Here is a 19,298-nt window from a genome sequence, read left to right on the forward strand (position 1 = left end):
CCAGAGTGATCATTTATAACCATTGTTTTCTGTAAAAATATTTCCCTTTTAATATTTCTATTTAGGTGCATCCTTTCCTGAGCAATAAGAAAATTAAAAAATAAGAGAATTCTGCTTAGACATTAATTTTTTTCTTTTTCACTTTTGTCCCATTTTTATACTCAGTGCCCATCATTTTCTTAATCTCCCTGATTAAATATTTAACATCTAAGCTCTCTAATTGTTTCTTTTTATAAGCAGTAATATTTTCCTAAATCCTCATGAAGTTAATGGTTATTTTCATTCAAAGTTGTTTCTACCTTTGCAGTGTCAACTATTTTTTTCCTAAGTGTTTTAACTTACATATCTATTGAATTTGTTGATTATCTTTCAGAATGCTGATTTTCTTTAAATGACTTATAAATTTTGATTATATACTCATTTTTTTTGTCTGTTTGTATATGATAGCTGATCTGCTCCTAGCTTATTCTGTTTTCTGTAAACTTTAGTGGGTGTGAGAGGCAAAGATTGCAGCATGGGGGTGGGTGGATATTTTCCTTCTTCTGGCTGTTGCCTACTACAGTCCTTGATTTATGTTTTGGGCTTGAATACCTCTGTTTTCAGCTGTCATCTCTCTGCAGATGCTTTTGTAGTCTGTTTAGGAGTATTCTACCTTGTCTGCTATGAACAGTTTCATATATCACTTAATCACTTAATCACTTAATCCCCATTATTCATCGATTTATTCGAGCGGGTGCCAGTAACGTCTCCATTCATCCCAGTTGCGTGCTAGCGTAGCCCAATGGTATCTGTTCGTTTTAGGAACATGTAGAGCCTCAAACCGATCATTTAGGGTCTTGACGAAGAAGTCTGACCATCTTATAGGTGGGCGTCCACGTGATCTTTTGATGTCTCGTGGAATCCAATCAGTAATGGCTCTAGTCCAGCGGTTGTCTGTAAACCTCATTAAATGTCCAGCCCATCTGATTTTTGATGTCTTGGCAAATGAGACAGCGTCCCTGATTCTTGAGCGTTGACGAAGATCAGAACTCCGGATTCTATCTCTCATTTGAGTGAATCGTGATATTCCAAGCATAGTTCTTTCGATTCCTCTTTGAGAGACCCGAATAGTGTTCTCATCCTGTTTTCGTAGGGTCCAGGTCTCTGAGGCATATGTTAATGCAGGAAGAATAGTGGAATCAAAGAGATGTGCTCGTAGCTGGAGGTTCTTTGTCCTTTTAGTTATTTCTTCAATGCTCTTGAAGGCATTCCAAGCCGCTCTCTTCCTCCTGCGTAACTCAGGTGCCAGGTCATTCATCATGTTGATTTCTCGACCTAAGTATATATAACTGTTGCATTCGGAGATGGTGGTTCCGTTGAGAGCGAATGGAGCGTCAGGAACAAGGCTGTTTCTCATAAACATTGTCTTCGTAAGATTCAGCTGTAGTCCGACCTTTCCACACTCACGGTCAAAGTCCGCAAGCATTTGTGCCGCTTGGCTGATGTTTGGTGTTATTAGAATGATGTCATCAGCAAAGCGGAGGTGGTGTAGTTGCCGACCATCTATCTTCACTCCCATGTTTTCCCATTCTAGTCATCGCATGATGTTCTCGAGGGTGGCACTGAAGAGTTTTGGTGAAATGGTATCACCCTGCCGAACCCCTCTCTTGATATGAATGATTACTTCTTTGTAGAATGGTGAGATCTTGGTAGTGAATCCGCAATAGAGCTCACGAAGGATCCTGATGTATTGAGTTTGTACGCCCTGATTGGATTTATATATATATATATATTTATATATATATAGTTTCATATATACCTAGAGAATTTTGCTTCTTTCTAGCCATAATAATCTAATATTTTGAGATTTTAGGTTTCCCCAATTATTTTCCTTAAATTTTGATCCTGATTACTGTCTATTTTTCAAAAAAGTAAGTAAAGTAAAATAAAGGCCCTCCCGTTGATCATCGATTTGCTCAAGCGGGCCCAGTAACGTCTCCATTGGAGACTTTGTTGTTACTGTGTCTGGCATATCGAATACTTCATAGGTGGCTTGCCAGGCCCTGCCGAAAAAACCTCAACAATTTGATTGGGAATTAGCAATTCTTTGTTTCCCATTCTTGAAAAATATTCACAATCACAATCACAACCATCCTGTTATTCATCGATTGCCTCAAGCAGGCCCCTGTAATGTCTCTTTGTACTAGCCCTCAGATTTTTTTTAGAAAGTGCCATATTCAAGGGTCTTTCAGAGTTAGGAGAATGAGACCCTTCATTGTTACTGGTATTTGGCATATTGGGTACGCCACGGGGAGTTTGCCAGACTCTGCCGTGTGAGCAGGTTACATTCCGTAGCCTGCCAGTTTGTCTAAAGTAGGAATGGGATGATAAGATGTCGCGGAGCCACAAATGCCTTGAAAAAAATATTGAAAAATATTAAGTTTTGAAAAATGTCTTTTTCTAACTCTGTGACACTTTGGGTGAAAAGAAGGCACAGAGCATATGTTCAACTTGCCACATAAAAACTTATATTCAATGTGAGTCAGCTTCATTGCTGGTATGTAGAGATTTTTTTAATGAGTGGTAGAAGGACACAAATCCAAGTGTAGTATTCTGTAAACTTTCTGATAGTCTTTCATTAAGTTGGTTACTTATGGATTATCACTATTAGTAGCCTTTTCTTTTATTTTGAAATGTAGTCACACTGATTTCCAATGCTGCTAATATTAATGTTTCCAGAATACAGTGTTGCCAGACCACTCCAACCATCAACATCAACAAGAGTATCAACATCCCTCCACTACTGTTTTGAGTATACTATCCTTAACCTGTTTGATTATACTATCCTTAACCACTGTATTATCTCTGTAGTATCTCTCTAGCTCCTTGAGTTTTATTATGTTTCAATTTCTAACATTGGGATAAAACATTTTTTTGCTATCTGTTTGCATTATCACTGAAAAGTATTATAAGAGTTTCTTGGCATGGCTGAATATTGTAAAAATCACACTGATTTACAGCAGGGTCAAATAGTAAACATTTTCTATTTGACCCTGCTAGTTTTCTAGTTTTGGAAGGCATATATTCTCTGTTTAAGCTGCAACTCTTGTTGAGTCTAACTGTGTTCTAATAAAGCTTTAAGGTCATCTTAATGTAATTTTTACATACTATGAAATTTTTAATTTTTCTTCTGGTGTATTCACCCTTCTTTTTCCCCCAACAAAAAGTAAAATCTGGTACCTGGGATATAGCTCAGATTTCCAGAGTGCATGGTTTGCATGTGTGATGTTGGAATTTTGTCCCTGGCACAGCAATGATCACCTGCTAACCCCCTCAAAAAACTTTTGTGTGTCTCCCAGCACCAATAAACAATAGACCTAGAGGTCAAAGAGATAATATAGGGGTTAAGACACTTGCCTTTCCTGTGACCAATTCCAGTTCCATTTCCAACACAGTATTATATCCCAAGCACCACCTCTGAGCAGAGCTAGAAGTAGCCCCTGAGTACCACTAGTGTGGCCCAAATCCTCTATTTTTCTCCAAAAGTCAACTTATGGGATATGCAGAAATAGGGAGAAGGCAGATTTAGTCCATGCACCACCAATGTTTGCTAGACCTTAAATTGCAAGATTTAATAACAATATAGATAGTATTCATTCAATATTAAGTAAACAACAAAAAAGTCAAGGTACAAAGCATTGTAGAATAATTTTAATTTTATTTATATCTAAAAACAATCATTAGTAGTAGTACTCTGAGAGGATATATATTGGTTTTGGGGCCACACTTGACTGCCCTCATGGCTTACTCCTGGCTCTGTGCTCAAGGATCACTTCTGGCAAGTTCTGAGAACCACGAGGCATTGCAGAATAAACCCAGGCTGGCTGCATGCAAGGCAAGTGCCTTATCCACTGTACTTGCACTCTGGCCCTATAAATGTCAATATGTTAACAGAAGTTCACTCTTGGCAGTTAGATTATAGATTAATTTAAATTCATACACTGTGTTCATTTGTTTTTCTAACTTTTGTAACTCAATTGGTATAATAATTTTATGTCAGAAAAAGTTATTTAGAAATGATAGGGAATCTGTGTGTTTTCAACAAAATGGGGTATTTAGTGTTGATGACTTTGATACAACCTGTTTTGTTTTCCTCTGCTTCATTTTTAGCCAACAAGTCCCAAATTTGGAAAAGCTGACTCATATGAAAAACTGGAAAAACTAGGGGAAGGATCTTATGCTACAGTATACAAAGGGAAAAGCAAGTAAGTTCATTAGTTTCTCAGTATTTGACAAATAAAATGTACCTGTTATTTTATTTTAAAAATAAATAAATTTTGTGGTGTATACATTAATAATTGTTTCTTATGCACATAATTCTACCACCAGTTCCTATTCTTTACATGATTTTTAGCAGTCTATTTAAGTAATTCATAATCAGTATACAATAGCTTGCACCACCTTAGTTTTTTTGTTGCTTTTTAATGAGTGTTGAATTTGGTAGAATTGTTTTTCCCTACTAACAGGTGATTGTTCAACTTTATTGTTTCTCTTCTACACCCTCCCCTGATATGCTTTCTCTTTCTCTCACTGGAATTGGGCTCCTCACATGAGACTTCATTTCCACGCTATTAACTAGTGACTATTGGCTATTCATGACATCTTTTAAAATTGAACTGTTCATCATCTTTCAGAAGTTAAAAGAAAAAAGACTGAAACTCTTCTTCCTACCTGTCTTCATACCTGTGGTATATTATTTCCACACTGAGAAGACAGACCCCTATACATACAGACCCCCATACATACCCCTATGATCACTGCAGCATTTAAAGATACAGAGGATAGAAGGTAGAGTTTTCGTAAAGTGGATATAGCATTGGAATAAAACATATTTTACACTGAAATAAAACAGCAAGTTGTCTTGCACATGGCCAACCCAGGTTTTATCCTTGCTCCCCACATGGTCCCCAAGCTTACCAGGTGTGAGCTCTGCAAACAGAGCCAGGAGCAGGCCCTGACCATCACTGGGTACGCCCCTTTCCCAAAAGATATTGAAGGTAATCATATGCTGTGAGTTCATTCAAAGTATTGAAGGGCTGGAGCGATATTACAGTGGGTGGGCATTTTCCTTGCACACAGCCGACCCAGGTTCAATCTCCGGCATCCCATATGGTTCCCCAACCATTGCCAGGAGTGATTCTTGAGTTCAGAGCCAGGAGTGACTTTTGAACATCACAAGTGTGAACACAAAGAAAAAAAAATTTTAAAAGTGTATAATTCAAACTTGGACTGTGTGTTGATGTAAACTTGGACTGTGTGTTGATGCAGGTAGTCATTGACTTTTCTGATATTCATTTTTATTCATTTTTTTTAATTTGGAAGGTAAAGGATTCATTATTCCTAATAGAGGAAACCAGGTTACTAAGGAAATGTTGCTATGCTTGTAAATAAAAAATGGTACTATTAAATTTTTTTTTGAGATCATAGATAGTTTTTCAAAACTGGTCTCTGAAAAATATGAATGAAAAATAAATGTGATAGATAATAAAAGCAACACAAAATCTAGTGGTCTATTGATTATTTGGGCTGGAGCGATAGCACAGCGGTAGGGCGTTTGCCTTGGAAGCGGTCAACATGGCCGACCCGAGTTCGATTCCTCCGCCCCTCTCGGAGAGCCTGGCAAGCTACTGAGAGTATCTCGCCCGCACGGCAAAGCCTGGCAAGCTACCTGTGACATATTCAATATGCCAAACACAGTAATAGTGGTCACAGTGGAGACGTTACTGGGCCCGCTCGAGCAAATCGATGAACAATGGGAGGACTGTGACCATGATATTCATTATTTATCTTTATTGCTTGAGCACTATTGATTGTCATAGAAATGGTCTAAATGGTTTTACTAATTTATTTATTTATCATTTTTTCTCTTATTTTTAAAACATTTTAATAAAATAGTTCACAGTAATTTACATGTTCAGTATTCCAACACCAATCCCACCATCATAACACCTTCCCACCACTTGTAGTTACCCTCCCCACCATGTGGAGTGAAGTATAGAAACTCTCCTCCTGTCCTTTTTTAAAGGAGTTTTCCATCAAAAGTTTAGAAACAGCTTTGGTGATGTCTTCTAAACATACATACAGGATAAGAAATGCAGAGATTGGTTTTACTAATTTTGGCAGTGTTTTATCCCAAGTTACAGTTGGTTTGTATCCCAAGATCTTATATTCTTTCCTAAAGGAAAATTCTACTCTGCTGTTTAAAAACTGCTTGTACATCTAATGTTAATAATGTTAAAATACACTGGATTAAGCTATTATTTTACATAAAGTTTGATACACTTGTCTCTTTTACTCTTCGCCACTCTCTGTAGATTGGTTCTATTATTTTGTTGTTTATGCTGTGTCAGGGGTCAAACCCTGGTCTTAATGCAAACAAGGCAGACACTTTACCATTGAGCTGTATTCCCTAGCCCTCAGTAAACTCTGCTATCATCATCTCCGTTGGACCAAGAATCTTGGAACCTAGAGAGTTTTAACTTTGTTTGAATCTGTACAAAATAGTGGCAAATCTTTTTCATTCTGTGTCTGTGTGGGTTGAAGCCACTCTTTTCCTGAGCATTATCACATTATACTGTTTCCACAGTATAAGGCCTTTCTGGAAAAGACTTGGTCCTTGTTGAATATTCCAGATGGTTTTCACATATGCTCTGACTTGTTTTAATTGTGAATCAAACAGAAGCAAACATGCTGTTTCATTATAAGGAAACGAACCAATCACTTTGAAGTCCCCTCTCTCCTAAGATGTGCTCTGCTGATTTCCAGATGTAAGGTAATAACTCTGTGAAATGTTTTACTTGAAGATTTATGTTAAAATCCTTCAGGTAGTTGAAAAATTCCTCATTTATTATGTCTGAATAAAGACACTGTCTAAGTGTTTACAGTCTTTGAGAAGGAAAGTTCTTGACAGTTAATACTTTTTTTTTTGCCACAGAAGGTCTAAATGCATCTTGTCAGCAATTCTCAAGCAGTCTCAAGCTTACTAGTGTATTTAATTTCCTCCAGCTGGAGATGAAAACCGTTGTCCACTCACCTGCTTAAGGAGATGACAGGTTGCTTGTACTTGCTTGTTTTAAGGGGCAAGGTCAGACCAAACAAGTTATGTGCCATCTAGAGACTCCAGAGTTGTTTGGAAATGTCTCCTGAAGCACTGCATCATTAAAAAACCCTGTTAAATGTTGGAAGTTCTGTTCCAGCACTCCCCGATCTCTCATAAATTTCTGCATTGATGAGTCCATCTTTAAATATTACCTTTAGCATCTTCCCCAAGAGCTGCTATTATTATGCTGCAATAAAGCTGTGCGGTATTTGTAGTGATCCCACGGATTTTTGTTTTGAGAACGTTTTACATAAATTTGCTGATTTACAATTTGGATTTTGTTATTGACTTTTATGATATTAGTTTGCTAGGGCTACCAAAGCCAGGTACCAAAGGATGGATGACTTCAACAATACTAATTTATGTCTCAAAATAGACATAAATTAGAGGCTAGATCTAAGATTAAGATGTTGGCCTACATGGTTTCTTATGAGGGTTGGTTCTGTTAGGAGGAACCTGTTCTGTCTCTCTCCTAGCTTCTGTGGCGTGCTGGCAGTCTTTGGAACTCCTGGATTATAGACATATCAGTCTGATGTCTCACACCTACCTTAGTCTTTCTAGTGATGCTCTTCTTGTGTGTATGTCTCTAGGGTCAAGCTTTTATCTCACTCTTCTATTCAGGTGGTAATGAGAGTATGAGTCACATCTGAGTAAGCACAGGACTTACTTCTGTCTCTGTGTTAAGGGATCACTTCTGGCAGTGGTTGGGGGACCATCTGAAGTGCTAGGTGGCAAACCAGGGGTGGTAATGTAGAGGGAAGGTGCCTTAACAACCTGTACTAGTTCTCTGCCCTAGTCCCCATTTTTTCTTTTGATAAGGGCACTAGTTGTATGAATTAGGGGTAACTTTAATGTCATTGTATTAACTTCCTTACCTCTGTAAAGAATACATTTCAAAATAAGGTAACATTCTGAAGCAGTTAGAATAAGGAGTTCAGTTTATCTTTATTTTACTTTGTTTTTTTATTCTAGGTTTTATTGTTGTTGTCTTTTGTGTTAGGGCCACTGTCAGCAGTACCGAGGACTTACTCCTGGTTCTGTGCTGAAGGATCACTCCCGGTGGTACTCAGGGACTGTTAGGTTGCATGCAAGGAAAACACTTTACCTGCTCACTATTTCTCCGCCTTTATTCTAGTTTAAGTAAGCAGGTTATAATACTGTTAGAATTTTTGATATTGACGTACAAAGTTACTTCACGCTCTCACCACCAAAGTGACATTCCATCGCTGTCCCTGTCATCTCTGGTCTCCTCTTCATTCCTCCCCACTGTGTGTTCAAGTTTTGGAGTCCAAAGTCAAGGGATTGTCATTTTTAAACTGTTTATTCTCTTGTCTTGTTTTTCAGATCATCTGGTTTTGTCCTTTTCCCTCTGACTTATTTTGCTCAATGTGACACCCTCTAATTCCATATGTGTTGTAGCAAAACCGATGATTACATCCTTTCTTGTAACTGCATAGCATTTCATTGTGTATGTATACCACAGCTTCTTTATCTACTGGTCTGTTGTTGTACGTTTGTGTTTCTATATCCTGGGCATTATAGTATTAAGTACCACTAGGAACATGGTGAATATATGTCTTTTTTGACTAATGTTTTTGAGAGTAGAAGCCCAAAGGTAGAATTTACTGATTGTTGGGGAGTTTCGTTCTTACTTACTTTTTTTAATGAGGATTTTTGGTACTGTTTACAGAGGTTGAACGAGATAATGTTCTCACCTTATTATTTTTTTAAGAAACATTCAAACCATAGCATTAGTTTCAAAGTTAATTAATTTGATATTAAATTTGTGGCAGTGTTTTTTTCTCTGTACTTATGGTAGATATAGTACTTATTTTTTGTTTTTTTAAACAGTATTAACAAAGAATATCCTTTCTCTAGGCCCTTGATCCACTAAGAGGTTTTTGTAATAGTTTTTGGTATAGTTGCTATTACTTTTTTTCTAATTTTAGAAGAAAAGGAAGCCTTATTATCTTGAATTCTTTAATTTCTTATTTCTGTGGGACACATAGGATAGGGAGAAAGTGAGCCGAAGTCTTATACTGTATAGCCCCTTTGGCAATGAATTTGGTTCTGAATGTTACTGTTATTTAACTTCAACCATATGAACCTGCAAGACTGCAAGGATCACAATTAAGCTTTTTGTATTTTTTCTAATTTAGAAAAACATGTTTAAATTTCCCGTATTTTTGTATTTGAGAGAAATTTTTAAAATAGCAACATTTTTCAGTGCATGCACACACGTGTGTGTGTGTGTGTGTGTGTGTGTGTCTATGTTTTTCTGTGTGTTGGGGAATGGAGGCAGTTTGTGACTACTCTGAATAGTAATCTCTGTCCTGGTTTGGTTTCCTGACTATCTTCTTTGCTTTATATTCCAGTAGCATTTTGCAGTGCATTAAAAATACAAATGCTTATATTGGCCAAATACTTCGCAGTTTTAAAATATTTTTGCTATTTTATACTTTAATACTTTGCTATTTTAAAATTTCTTTATTTAGGTTTTTGGTCCACACCCATGGTGATTATGGATATGCCCAGTGGTGCTCAGGATTCATGTGTTGCCTGTTATTGAATCAATCTCCTGCATGCAAACATGCACTACAGTCTCTTTGGCTCTAAAAATGTCTTTTCTTCAGCACATTGAAACCAGTTATTTTGTGAAAGTGAGGGGTGGAAGGTGTGGCAACTACCCAGCAGTGCTCAGTGTGTCTGTCCGACTGACAATACTTGGCCATCAGGGCCAAGTGGCTCAGTGCTGGAACCCAAGAATGTGGTACTACTCAGGATCATTTGTTCCCAGAACCACCAGAGCCACCCAGCAGTAGTGCAGAGCCTCCTGGTCTATGCTGAGCAGTGGTGAGGAGATCCCATGTTTTGGCATTGGCTTTGGTCAGGTGTATGAAAGCTATGTCTTCCTGAAACTTGGAATTATCTTTTAACCTTTCAGTTTCCTTAGGATATATGGACATCAAGAAAGTTGTTAACACCATTTGAATTGGTGAAGCTACTGATGAGTGTTTATTTTGTTATTTTTATGCTGTTGGCAAAGAAGGAGTAACAGATGTGGATTTTGCCTTCAGGAAATGTAACAATCTTGAAGGGTGATGGGTCACACATAAATAACTCTATATAAGTGAGAATGTGAAGCATATTTTTATAAAGGCTAGTATTCAGTAAGAAAGTCCTAAGTAAAATGTTGTAGGATTTAAAAATTAAGAGGGATGGGAGTAACTAAAATATTATATTATTTTCATTGAGTTATAATAAACATTTTGCATGTCAGTTTTAGGTTTACAATAGAAGAATTATTTATGTATATTGCAAAATGGAACAGTAAGCCTAGTTGACATTTGTTGTCTTGTATAATTGCATATTTTGTCCTTATGATGAGAGCTTAGAGGTTTTGAAGTCTACTCTCAGGTTCTTTAACACAGTATACTGTGAAAGCATTTAAAATATGTTCTCTTTTGAAATGTCTGAATCTAGAAGCTAGACCTTTGTGTGCTTTTAAGTCAAGTCTCTCTCATCATGGTGTATACTTTCAGAATTGTTGGGACAATTCTTTTTTGGGGTTTTACTTCCCAAGCAAGAATAATTAAATATTCACTCTTTCATTACCAGACCTTCCCATCAAGTTCTAAAAGTTTGAGTACTCTGAACTAAATAAAAGCAGTCGGAATTATTTTATTATGCATGTTTTTTATCAGCAAAAAAAAAAAGTTACAATCACATGTCACATTGGAAATGGCTTATTTATTTATTTATTTATTTATTTATTTTGTCATGCCCGGTGATGCCCAGGGGTTACTTCTGGCTCTTCACTCAGGAATTACTCCTGGTGGTATACTCAGGGACCTCATGGGATGTCAGGGACCGGACCTGGGTTGGCTGCTAGCAAAGCATATGCCTTCTGTACTATTGCTCTGCCCCTGAAATGGCTTAAATCATTGTAATGTGAACATGTCAGTAGATTGTTTGTATTTAGGAGTACTCAGGAGTGTATGGCTCTTGACGGGATAAGCTATGGCTACTGGTCTTCTCCACTGCCAAGCTGGAGATGTCGTGGAAGAAGCTCCTTTATGTAGGGGATCCGCTGGTGGGCTAGTCAAGTCTTTCTAAGGTGCTTCAGCTCCTCTAGCAGCGACTCCCCTGCACAACCCCCATATCACCCTGCCACAAATAGTGAGAGATTATGAACCTCACTCTATTCTGGAACAGATACCTTTCCTTTCCTTGCTATTTTATCTAGGGGAATTGTGATGCTGTTGTCACTTGCTTTTGATGTTCTCATTCTTCAGATGTCATTTAAAGAATAAAACACTTGCTCTTGGTTCCACCTTTCAAAATAATGGACTTTCTCAGATGAAACCACTGCACAGTGAAGTTTGACTTCCGGTCATTTTTTCTCCTGTTTATCTTTAGTTTCTGTTGAGATGAAGATGCCCAAGGTTACAAGCTTTGTTCTTTCAGGTGCTTAGAAGCCTGCTCACACAGGTATATGGCAGCCATAAATTGTCATCTCAGAGGTCAGGAAGAACAGTGAAGGAATTTGCTCATTTTATGTAAGATGAAATTTAAATGATTGAAAGTGCCAATCTTCTTTTACCATTTCATTCTGTCAGTTTGTGTTGAATCACTGTACTTGAATTAAATTACCTCATAAATTGAGAGACTATGCCAAACCAAGACTGAAATATACTAAATGCATTTTCAGAGAGCTTCTCTAATCCCTAGGAGAAACAAGGCTTGTTAATTAAAACAAGCAGCAGCAAGAAGGAAAACAGTGGTAGTCAACCACCTTTTCAGAATGTGTGAGTTAAAAAAATGGTGGCTCTTATAGCTTGCCCACAGGTAAACTCCAATAAAACTGCATCAGGGGGCAGTTTGAGAATTCTAAAAGTCAGAAATCCCCAGATGGAAAATTCTGGACTCAGGGTTCAGTAAAGTGTCAGATTTAAATATTGACACAGGGACAGTCATACTGAGTTCCAGTGTCCTGAGAACTTACAAATAAGAGATGCTGTCTATTAGACATTTAATTACATTTTATAAGCTCTACCTAAGATGTTCCCCAGATCCACTATTTCTTGTGAAGTCTATCCTAATTTCTTTGAGACACTGGGTCCATGGGCCAAAGCTGACATGCACTCTCATGTCAGAGATCAGCACTCTTGATTTACAGGGCATGAACATAATATGTATGAGAATAGTTAGGTTAGCTTTGTAATTAAATGCACAAGATAGACCATTATGTTATACAAAGCGTTGTGTATTGGATTTTTAAATGAAGTTAGAGTTTGCTCCTTGCAATTTTCAGGTGTTCCTTGTATAGAGGTGAAAGTTGAAATATTTGAAAAAGTTTCAAATTATTCTCCTTACCTAGTTTAGGGAGGATAATAACCAACCACCAACATCTGCTAATTGTGTTTTTTAAAACCCTAAGCCTCGTAAATTGCAAATTCAACTCTGTCTTGCATTAGAGGAAAAATTCTCTAATGCAAAAATAAAAAGAAAAAACAAAAAACAGAATCTGGCTCATTGGCATAGCTGGTTTCACTTTGCTTGATGCAGATGAGCAAACAATGCCTAATTTTTTTGATACCCAAGTGAAAATGAGGATTTTGTTTAACAGGAAACATGGTTTAAATTATTAGACTAAACTGCAGGAATAATTTCCCCATTAAACAGTGTTTAAATGTATTGGTCTGTTAGTTTTATCATCAAGATCGATTAGGAAATCCTCAAAACAGTTAGTGATGCTCACTTTCTTTAGAATTGTGCTCACATATTTTCTGTGCTAAATGGTGAAAGGGAGCCATTCTTTTGATAGTAGTAGAGGGATTTTCTAAGAGCATTAGTGTAGACATTTCCAATCATAATGTGAAGATTTCTAGAGTCTCTCTTCCATAGTTTAGTTTAAGAAGTTTGTGAGGAGGATAAGGAGGACTAGGGAAAGGATAAGATAGGTGGGAAAGATTAGGTTTGGTTTAAAACACCCGCATCCAATATTTGGTTTATTATTAATTGTTATCATTTTGTTGGAACTGGGATTTTAGGGAAGGAGCATCTTTCTGGTCCAAGCCAGTACTAAACCGTTTTGCACTGCGAAACATACTTGATGATAGTTGGAGACATTTGGAGCATATGGAGGACAGTACTGTCACCTTAGATGGTAGAATCTGAGGTTGCTGTGAAATATTTACAGATGAAAATGACAATATCTTGCAATGAATTCTTATTTTGCCTGAAAAGTCAAGTGCAGAGGTTGAGCAAAACTGATCTAAATAAGGATGCATGGAGGCCGCACCTAGTTCCAAGAACTTACTCCATTGTCTATATTTGCTAAGTCTTTATTGTATTCTTGCCATCAGGTCACATAGGGGATATGTTTTGCTAAATAAAAACGAGCTCATTTTATAAAGCATACATTTCTAGCGGGAAAGGCAAAAATCAATCAAGTTAGGAGACATATTTTAAATTGCATAAGGGCACGAAACAATAAGAAACAATTAAATTAGATAATCATGGGTTTGGTGTGAGACAAATGTATAAATAGGAGCTAAACTTATTTATATGGGCAGTTTTGGGCCACACCCTGTGGTGCTCAGGACACCTATTTCTGGCAGTAGTTGGGGGACTATGTGCAGTTGCAGGAATCAAATATGGGACATCCATTTGTAAGTCAAGTGTCTTATCTCCTGTACTGACTCTACAGCCTGAGACCAATACGCTAAGTGGAGGGACAATGGAAGTCTTGTTATGGAGAATATATTTATATATAGATCTAAAGGAGGAGAGGTGTCCAAAATGTTAAGAATAGGGACAAGAGTGTTTCGGGGGAGGGGGGAGAGAGGGGAAGGGAGGGGAGGAGAAGAGAGGAGAGAGAGAGAAGAGAGAGAGAGAGAGAGAGAGAGAGAGAGAGGGAGAGAGACACGGTGTGTCTGATTCAGAGCTACCTGTAACTGTGGTCATGGGATGTGTTAGCGGAGATTTACATGAGTTGAGTTTTGACAAGTTAGCAAAACCCTAAAGATCATTTTAGGAACATTCAGCTTTTAAGTGTTGCTACAAAATAAACCACTCCAAAACTTAGAGAGTTGCAACAATAATTGCCTTTTATTTGGCTAATGAATCTGCAACTGGGAAAATGCCAGGCAGGAAAAGTTTGTTTCTATTCCATGTGCTATAGTTTTGTACAGCTTCACTGGGATGTGAGATATATATTGCCAACATGATCTGTTCATATGACTGGCAAGTTGTTGCTGGCTCTGTATGACTCAGGTCTTTAATTGTCTTATTTATTTTTTGAGCCACACCCAAGAGTGCTCGGGAATTACACATGTCTCTGTGCTCAAGGATCTTTCCTGACAGGACTTGGGGATCTTTCTTGGCAGTGCTCAGGGACCATATGGTGTGTCAGGGACTGAATCCAGGTTGGTCTCATACAAGGCAAATATCCTACAATGTATGATCTCTCTGGGAACATGATTCAGCATTTCAGTAGCTTGGTGGCTTTGTTATTAGAGTGAGAGCATAAGACATAGGAATTGAGATTTCTAGCTTAAAATCCAACATAAAAAGGCTGTAGAAAATGTTTTCTCTGTCCTTACATAAAGAAAAACCAGTACATTAACTTTTTTGAGACTATAAGAGAATGGAAGTCATATATAACACTAAAATATGGAGACACAGACTCATCCATATAGACATAGCTGAGTTTTCATACGTGCAGCACAAACTGCCAGTCATAAACTAGTAAAGATATCCATTGGAAATTTTGGTGAATTACTGGAGACTCTGTGTAGATGAACAACTATGGGAGCCACCGTCAAAAGGAAGCACCCAGAAACCACATAGTTCTTATAGTGAGGATCGTGGAAATATGGAGAGCAAGAGTATTTGTTTTGAAATATACCCCCAAAACTCTTTATTACAAAACTCTACTCTTCAGAGGAAAGTTATTTTCTAGATGTGATCTTGGATGGTGGCAGGATGTTTACTAACATATAGCAGTATCTATCTTTTCTCTCTCACTTAAGTGGTTGAAGACAATATGAACAAGGTCTCATAAAAAGACTGGAAACCCTACAGTCAGGGAATTAAGTAGGGGTTGGAAAGAAAATGGCTTATACATGGAATACCTGTGAAGATCACATCCCCGAGATTTAAGCTCAGTAGAGCAGAATTGATTTATAGCTGAGAGAGATCCTAGGTACAGATTCTTAATGAATAGTAGTTGTAAGGGAAGCTGAAAGTAAAAAGGAGTCAGAGTCAACTAGAAGTTTCAAAGCCTTGATAATTCTAGCTGCAGTAACTGTGAGTACAGTCCAACTCTTTGCCAGATTAGTATATAAATTCCTTTTTTTCCTTTTTGGGTCTCACCCGGCAATGCACAGGAGTTACTCCTGGTGGTGCACTCAGGAATTACTCCTGGCCATGCTCAGGGGACCATATGGGATGCTGGGAATCGAACCCAGGCAGGCCACGTGCAAGGCAAATGCCCTACCCAATGTGCTATCACTCCAGCCCCCAGTATGTAAATTCTTACATGTTTGATATTCAACAAAAAATTACAAGATACTCTAAAAACTAAAGAGCAAAAAGTCATAGACACTATAGTCATAAACAATTGAAAAATAGATTGGAACCCTGAAGTCAGGGACCGAAGTTGGAAAGAAAATGGCTAATACATGGAATAATCACCTGTGATGGTAAAGCAATCATCATAGGCAGGCTTAGATATGACACTGATGTTGGAATTGAAAATATTATGTTTTAAATAGGCCTGTAATGGAAAAAAGTAGACGGCATGCAAGAAAAGGTGGATAATGTCAACAGAGAAATGGGAACTTGAAAGAAAAAAATGCTGAAAATAAGAAAGCATAAATTCTAATAGAAGTACAAGATGCCGTTGCTTTGTTAAATAGAGGATTCATGTCAGCAAAAGAATTTATAAACTATAAATAAAAACTCCCCAAATTTAAATGCAAAGAAGAAAAAGCAAAGCAGAAAAACCTGAGAATATTTGGACAATGCAAAACAGTATGACATGAATATTCGAAATGCCAGGAGAAGAAAGGGGACATGTTTGAAATAATAATGAAGAACACTTTTCAGAATTCTTGACAAACACCTATCAAACTCAGTATGCTATAATTTTGTCTGTGTCTTTATTTCATTATCATAAAAGAAAACAGCCCACACTTAGGCATATCATATGTAAACTGCAAAGAATGAAGAAAATCTTGCATGAAACTAGAGGGACAAAGATACCTTACCTAGAGAGGAACATGGTTAAGAATTACATCAGACTTTTCAGAAGAAATTATATAACAGGAAGAGAGTGGAGTGAAATGCTTAGTATTCTTAATGTATCGTTGCACACCAGCATAGTCCTCCCATTGTTCATCGATTTGCTCGAATGGGCTTCAGTAACGTCTCCATTGTGAGGCTTGTTACTGTTTTTAGCATATCAAATACATCATGGGGAGCTTGCCAGGCCCTGACATGCAGCCAGGATAGTCTCCGTAGCCTGCCGGGCTCTCCAAGAGGGATGGAGGAATCAAATCCTGGTCGGCCATGTGCAAGGCAGACGCCCTACCTGCTGTGCTATTGCTCCAGCCTTAAACAAAGTAATAGTTCAAAATTCTATATTAAATAGAATTAACCTTCAAAAGTGAGGAAAAACAGAAATTATCTCCAGGTAACAAGTGAGATAATTCACTGTTATTGTTTTTACCCTAAGAAATGTTAAAAAATTTCTGCAGACTGAATGCCAGAGACATAATACAGGGAATAAGGCACTTGCCTTGCATGCAGTTGACCCCAGTTTATTCATTCTCCTACATGTTGTCCTTGTAGCATTGCCAGGAGTTAACCCTGAGCACAGAACTATGAGTAAGCTCTGTGCACCAATGGGTGTCATGCCCGAATTTAAAAACTATAAGGAAATAAAGAAGGAAAATGTCAGAAGATAAAATTTGATGACTTTGTGATCCATCTACATTTTTAAAAGCAATGATTTCAATAAGTATTTAAGAATAAAAAAAAATCACATCTAATTTTTCAGATAATTTACATAATTTCATGGTAAAGGGGTAGTGTAGCCTTAGGGAGCAGTAGTTTATAGAGACTAGATATGGTAACTTGAAAAATAACAAGTAAATGTTCAGTCAAAATTTAAATGACTTACCAAAATTTCTCACTAATATAATGATCACTTGATCACTTGACATCCTGTTACTCTTTGATTTGCTGGAGTGGGCGCAAGTAACGTCTCCATTCATCCCTGTCGCGTGCTAGTGTAGCCCAATGGCATCTGTTCATTCTAGGAACACCAAGAGCCTCAAATTGTCGTTCAGAGTCTTGATGAAGAAGTCTGACCATCTCATAGGTGGGCGGCCATGAAGTCTTTTGACGTCCCGTGGAATCCAGTCAGTAAAGGCTCTAGTCCAGTGGTTGTCTCCAAATCTCATTATGTGTCCAGCCCATCTGATTTTCAACACCTTGGCAAATGAGACAGCATCCCTGATTCTTGACTTTCAATGAAAGTCGGAACTCCGGATTCTTTCTCTCATTTGAGTGAAGTGTGATACTCCAAACATAGCTCTTTTGATTCCTGTTTGGGAGACCCGAATAGTGTTCTTATCCTGTTTTCGTAGGGCCAGGTCTCTGAGGCATATGTTAATGCAGGAAGAACAGTGGAACCTAAGAGATGTGCCCAGAGCTGGAGGTTCGTTATCCTCTTAGCTATTTATTCGACGCTCTTGAAAGCATTCCAAGCCACTCTCTTCCTCCTGCACAATTCAGGTGCCAGGTCATTCGTTATGTTCACTTCTTGATCTAGGTACATTCGGAGATGTTGCATTCAGAGATGTTCATTCTGTTGAGAGTGAATGGAACATCAGCAGTTAGACTGCTTCTCATAAACATTGTCTTCGTGAGATTCAGCTGCAGTCCAACTTTTCCACACTCACAGTCGAAGTCGGCCAGCATTTATGCTGCTTGGCAAATGTTTGGTGTAATTAGAACGATGTCATCAGCAAAGTGGAGCTTGTGTAGTTGCCGAATGTCTATTTTCAGTCCCATTTCTTCCGATTCCAGTTGTCGCAGATGTTCTCGAGGGTGGCACTGAAGAGTTTCGGTGAAATGGTATCACCCTGATGAACCACTCTCTTGACATGGATGATCACTTCTTTGTAGAATGGGGAGATTCTGGTAGTGAATCCGTAATATAGCTTATGGAGGATCCTCATGTATTGAGTTTGAACGCCCTGTTTGTCTAGGGCTTTGGTGACTGCTTCCGTTTTAACAGAATCAAAGGCCTTCTTTAAATCAATGAATGTTAGAAAGAATGGCATCTTGAACTCCCGAGAAACCTCAGTGAGCTTGGTTATCATGTGGATATGGTTGATCGTGCTGAATCCTTTGCGGAACCTGGCTTGCTCGCCTGCTTGTCCTTCATCTAGTGTTCTGCCAATCTTATTCAGGATGACTTGTAGATGACAGACAATAGGCAGCTTGGGTGAGAGTTGCCAATGTCATGGATGTCTCCCTTCTTGTACAGTTGAACAGTCCTGCTGGTTTTCCATTGGGACAGAATCTTGCATTCACACAGATAGCGTGTGAAGAGCCGAACCAGTGCATTGATGAGTACCAATGGCAGATTCTTCAGGTGGTCTGACCTTGTCTGGGCTAAGTGCTGTTCACTTCTTTACTGATGAAATGGCGTGCCAGATTTTGGAATGGAGAATGTTGGGAACAACATATCCATCCTGCGGAATTTTGTATGTGGGCAGGTGGATGTGCCTATCGAAGAGATCTGTGTAGAAGTCATGGATAATCTTCTCCATTGCCCTTCTGGAAGATGTGATAGATCCATGAGGACATCGGAAGGCAGTCATCTTGGTCTTGTAGTTGTCGAAGGACAGGTGGGCATTGCAAATGCTTTTCCCAGCTTCTGCTACATCTGCCAGCAGTGCTGCTCTTCTGTCTTTGAGGTCTTCCTCGATCACTTCTCTGCACTGCTTTTCGAGCTTGCACGTTTGCTTGCGGGTCCCCGAGGCTTGTGTTAAGCCACATTGGTGAATAAGCTCAAGAGCTTTCGAAAACAGGCATATTTTTGTGGCTATCTTTCTCTCGCCATTCCTTGCACAATCATGTA

The 19,298-nt window shown here is 38.2% G+C and overlaps 1 protein-coding gene across 4 annotated transcripts in view; it reads left to right on the forward strand.

Moving 5' to 3' along the window:
- CDK14 (cyclin dependent kinase 14) overlaps positions 1-19,298 on the forward strand; it is a 710,477-nt gene that overhangs the window by 194,780 nt on the left and 496,399 nt on the right. For all 4 annotated transcript variants that reach the window (XM_056118543.1, XM_056118544.1, XM_056118546.1 and 1 more), the window contains one exon: positions 4,150-4,244. In XM_056118543.1, coding sequence (XP_055974518.1) covers positions 4,150-4,244 — 95 coding nt within the window. The remainder of the gene's footprint in view (positions 1-4,149; positions 4,245-19,298) is intronic.

This window comes from Sorex fumeus, unplaced genomic scaffold, assembly GCF_029834395.1.
Source record: "Sorex fumeus unplaced genomic scaffold, SorFum_2.1 ptg000037l, whole genome shotgun sequence".
NCBI classification, from domain to species: domain Eukaryota; kingdom Metazoa; phylum Chordata; class Mammalia; order Eulipotyphla; family Soricidae; genus Sorex; species Sorex fumeus.